Consider the following 4,683-nt stretch of genomic DNA (forward strand, 5'->3'; position numbering starts at 1 on the left):
GTAGTAGAGGAGCAGCCGGTGGTGGTGTCCGCTAATACACGGGTTCGAGCCCACCACCACCTGAACAAGATGTAACGTGGAGCAGGGCCGTTGCTAGGAATCCTGGGCCCCCTGAAAGTATACTTAAGTGGGCCCCTGCCCCTTGACTTTTCCACTTTTTTCTTAAACTACGTATGTATCATCATTTTTTATTTAGCCACCTTTGTTTTGATGCTAATGCAGCATTACTATGAGTATTGGTCAGGGTCTTACACAGAATAAATCAGTCATACAAAGATTAGACTACTGGGGTTTTTTGTGGGCCCCACTGGGCGCTGGGCCCCTAGAGTTATCACCACCTTTCTCCCCTGTACAACGGCCCCCCGTCGAGACGTGGACTTTGCCACGGAGTCGACCTGAGGACAGAGAGCAGCGGCGGCGCAGGGACACATGACCATATGACCACATGACCATGGGTCTGGTCAACTTCGTCTTCTCCACCGCGGGGAAATGCCTGGACGCCGTGTGGCTGCTGCTGGACCTCAACTTCCTCATCGTGCACACGGCGGTGCGGGCGGTGCTGGGGGTGGTGGGCTTCCTCCACAGCCTGCCCGGCCTGCTGCTGGCCGCGGCGCAGGAGCTGGCCGGCCTCGCCTCCGTGGGCCTGCTGTCCGCGGCCGAGGCCACGTCCGGCGCGGCCCACGGCGCCGTGACGGTGCTGGGCGGCTGCGCCCTGGAGGGTCTGCTGGAGGGCCTGAAGATGGTGGGCTACCTGTCGGCCCACCTGCTGCTGCGGGCGCGGGAGCAGCTGTGCCGCGCGGCGCTGCTGCTGCTGGAGGGCTGCGGCATCGCCCTCAGCCTGCTGGTCTACGTCACCAACACCGTGGTCAACTTTGTGCTGATCGCCGCCCAGAACGCGTACCTGGTGGGGGTCAGCGTGTGGCAGACGGTGTCCAGCCCCCTGCAGAAGGTGCTGGAGCTCTCGCTGACCTGCCTCACCTTCCTGTACAGCTGCGTGGCCGGGACCTCGGCCCTGCTGTGGTCGCCCTGCAAGCTGGTGTTGGATTTCGTGGTGTCGCTGGTGCACATGTTCATCAGCGTCTTCATCCTGAACATCTACGGCCTGCTGCTCACCGTGGCCATCGCCCTGACGACCACGGCCTACCTGAACCCGCAGCTGACGCGACAGGCCGCCGCTCGGACCCTGGACTACATCGCCTCTGTCCCCGCTCTGCGCAGACTCTCTCTGACCCTGCGTCGCCTGGCCGCGCCTCTACAGAACGCCCCGCGCGCCGTGCGTGGCCACGTCCAACACCTGCGGAGGATGCTCCATCACCTCTACCTGCTGGAGAGAGGCCTGTGGCAGCAGCTGACGCGGCACAGCAGCCAGCTGGGCCTGTTCCTGAGGACGCACCTGCACAGGGACGACAGGCACAGGGCGCGGGGGGACGGAGACCCCGGCGAGGAGCAGCAGCAGCAGAGGAGGGGTCCGCCGGATGGAAGAGCAGGAGACGCCGGTAGGGCTGGGACGATATGCTTTTCTCCCGATTCGATTCTTCTACGATTTTTTTTGGATGGCGATTCGATTTAAATTGCGATTCTACGATATTGCCGATTCTCTCGATTTTTAGTCTTTAGCATTTTAACATTTATCTGCACACAAATACTGTAGGAGCCTATAAATTAACATACTCCATTATAAAGTGAACTTGAACCCTTTTCAAAACCTGGACTCTCTGTATGTAAAAAGGCTAACAAATGCACATTGCACAATATTTAAAAAAATCCCCCCCCAAAAAAAAAAATTCAAATTTTTTTCCCAAAAAGAAAATAGATTTTTGAAAAAAAAAAATCGATTTAAAGGTACAGTATGTAAGAAATCTAAAGCAACTGGCCGTAAAATCCTCCTAATATGTCACAGAGACTCAGGAATAATGTTCATATAACATGATGAGCTCACCAACAACAATAGTACAGCCAGAGTATTTGCATTAAAAATCTTTTTTTGCAGACTGCAAATCATGTTTATGTTTTGAATTTACGTGTTTACATGTTGCGCCACCTAGCCCTCTCTCCCAGTCACGGCAGCGTCAGTGGTATTTCAGCCTCAGTGTGGTCCACTGAGCTGCTGCTGCGGCTGGGAGAAAAAACCAGATTGCTGTGTTTTGAATTTGACTGCAGTAACCGTTTTTGGCCACATTCTTACATATTGTACCTTTAAAAATCGTCAAAAAAGATATTGCAATATATATGTGAATCAATTTTTTCTCCCACCCCTAGGAGACGGAGTCCATCAGGAGACGCCGGGCTCAGTCGTCCCCTCCTCCAGCACCGACAGGCCGCTGAAGAAGAAGCAGCAGTCGTCGTCGTCGGGCAGGGACGGCAAAGCGCTGCCGGCGGACGACCTGCTGACTCTGCTGAAGGAGCAGGAGGACAGGAAGAAGTGCGTGATCTGTCAGGACTGTAACAAGACGGTGGTGCTGCTGCCGTGCAGACACCTCTGTCTGTGTCGAGACTGCACCAGCATCCTGCTGAGGCAGCCCATCTACCAGCACAACTGCCCGCTGTGTCGACACATGATCCTCGACACAATGGACGTGTATCTATGAGGGACCGGTGGAAGAGGAACGGACGGAAGAGGATTCTGACAAAGAAAGAGACTGATGACGTGTCAGTGTCTGTCAGTGCTTCACACTTTACCACCATGTGTAATATACTGTGATGCTGTATGAGTTGTGTTTTACTAGGTCTCCTCAAAGGAAACGTCTGGTGACATTCTGTATTTATCTCGCTGTCAACAAATCCAGCGATAAAACCAAAAGTAACAAAACATTAACAAGTCCAACTCTGATTGTGTCACACAGCTCCAAACCTATTCGCTCCGACACAAGACAGAAGAAATCTATAATATCGGCTCATAACTGTTTTGTTTTATCATTCCTAAATGGCTGCTCTCCTGAAACAACCGGCTCTGTGGTATTTTAGCAACATTTATCCAGAGTTTACAGTGGAAACAAACAAATGTAAATAGGCTGTGATGAGTACAGTCATGTTATCCATTGTTCTGCATGTAATAGATAGGTCAGAATATCACCAGACTTGTCCTCTGAAACGTGGTCTGTGCCAGCAGCTCTGAACAGAAATGTTAAACATAGTTATAATACTTGCACCTTTGGATGCTAGGCACACTACGGTATTTAGATGCCACTACCAAATCAAGAGCCTCAGATTTTTTTTTTTTTCATTATTGATTAATTTGCCAATGTTTAAAAAAGACAAAACAACACAAATGGCACATTTTTGTGAAACCAGAACCAGTTAATGTTTGGAATTCATGAAAAAAAAGGATAGTTTTAATTGCCTGAATAAGAAGCTGTGTTTCTTTTTGGTTTTTCTTGGACGAACACTGACTGTTTACTTCATTTAGTCACTTTTCAAGTGTGGACAATCGTGCTTTAGTTAAAGCTGGATCGCATCACCTCTGCTTCACTGTAACACGCCTCTTTAAATAGTCCAGCGTTGCCTCGTTTGAGTCTCAGGTCTGGTAGCCTTGGTAACCTATAAGTGCCCTCCCACCCTGATGCTGAAGTGTTTACGACTGCTCGTGTCTTAAAAACAAACTGTGTGCTCTGAAGTGATTCCACACATGCTTTATGTATAATAGTGTATTCAAAGCAAACGCAGTGACTTTTATGTTGCCATGGAAGCCTTTAGCTTTTTATACATATATATTGAATACTACATTGTGCAGCATAGAGCACAGAAAAAAAGATCTGTATTTGAGGGAAGCGATTTATCGTGTTCCAGTCAGTGATGAAGAAAAATGCAGCTTTATTCCATTTATCGGTCCTATTGATAGAGCTTCTTCCAGTCTTCCATCAGAGGCGTATTACAGTCACCACCAACACACAATCCATAAAAGGTTTCCCCTTTCCACTGCCTTTGCAATAAAACATAGATTTCTGTTTTTAGAAAAAGGACCATAAACTAATAAGGCTTCACAATTTCATTTTGTGTTGGTTTTTTTCATTCCTGGTGAAGCTGAAGTGTTGATATTGATCAGTGTTTAAAGGTTTACAGGGCAATTTTGTGAAACCACTTAATGTGTTGTTGTCGATGGCGAGGGGTGTGGAGTCAGGTATGCGGGAAAGTGCTGTTTGTCACATGCCCTCATTTGCTTTTTGATTTTTTTTTTTTTTACTGAACTATTTTGTATGATTAGAAAAAGATTTGTTCTGCATTATATTTGTGATTTGAGCGGTCACATTACCATTTCCTTGCTCATTTCCACACAGATATCATTGGTGAAGTTGATCTAAATGTCAGTAGTAAAAGATTAGTGGAGACCAGGCTGTAGTCGGTACAGACTACTACTTCTCTCAGGTAAAACGTCAGTGTATAGCATTCCTAACCAGAGATTGCAGTGGACTGAAAACCAACTAATGTGACCGTGATCTGTTGCTAGCTGCAGCTTGTAAGACAGTATGACACAGTGCGGGACAATGTGATTTGAAGACATGAATGTAATTTGCGTGCGTGTGTGATTTTTTTTTATGCTGTGGCTGCCACATAATGGGAAGTCCTATTTTCATAATAAATAAAACAACAGTTTCAGGATCTTCTTACTTCAACTCAACACACACGTCATTATACATGTACAAGCTGAGCTAAACTGAGCTCTTAGACTGCAACAAATGAAACACA

At 47.8% G+C, this 4,683-nt stretch overlaps 1 protein-coding gene across 2 annotated transcripts; it reads left to right on the plus strand.

Annotated features, from left to right (window-relative positions):
* Nucleotides 1-364: 364 nt before the first annotated feature.
* rnf26 (ring finger protein 26) lies at nucleotides 365-3,982 on the plus strand. Of its 2 annotated transcripts, none has more exons than XM_085796533.1 (2): nucleotides 365-1,496; nucleotides 2,263-3,982. In XM_085796533.1, exons 1-2 carry the CDS (start codon nucleotides 446-448, stop codon nucleotides 2,586-2,588), a joined length of 1,377 nt encoding a protein of 458 aa, XP_085652659.1. In that variant the 5' UTR covers nucleotides 365-445; the 3' UTR covers nucleotides 2,589-3,982. The 2 variants fall into 2 exon arrangements, with proteins under 2 accessions (XP_085652659.1, XP_085652660.1); XM_085796534.1 differs by having other exon boundaries at nucleotides 366-1,496; nucleotides 2,269-3,982.
* Nucleotides 3,983-4,683: the final 701 nt, after the last annotated feature.

The sequence above is a fragment of the Trachurus japonicus genome, chromosome 13, assembly GCF_045865225.1.
Source record: "Trachurus japonicus isolate A0001 chromosome 13, Traja_1.0".
NCBI lineage: Eukaryota > Metazoa > Chordata > Actinopteri > Carangiformes > Carangidae > Trachurus > Trachurus japonicus.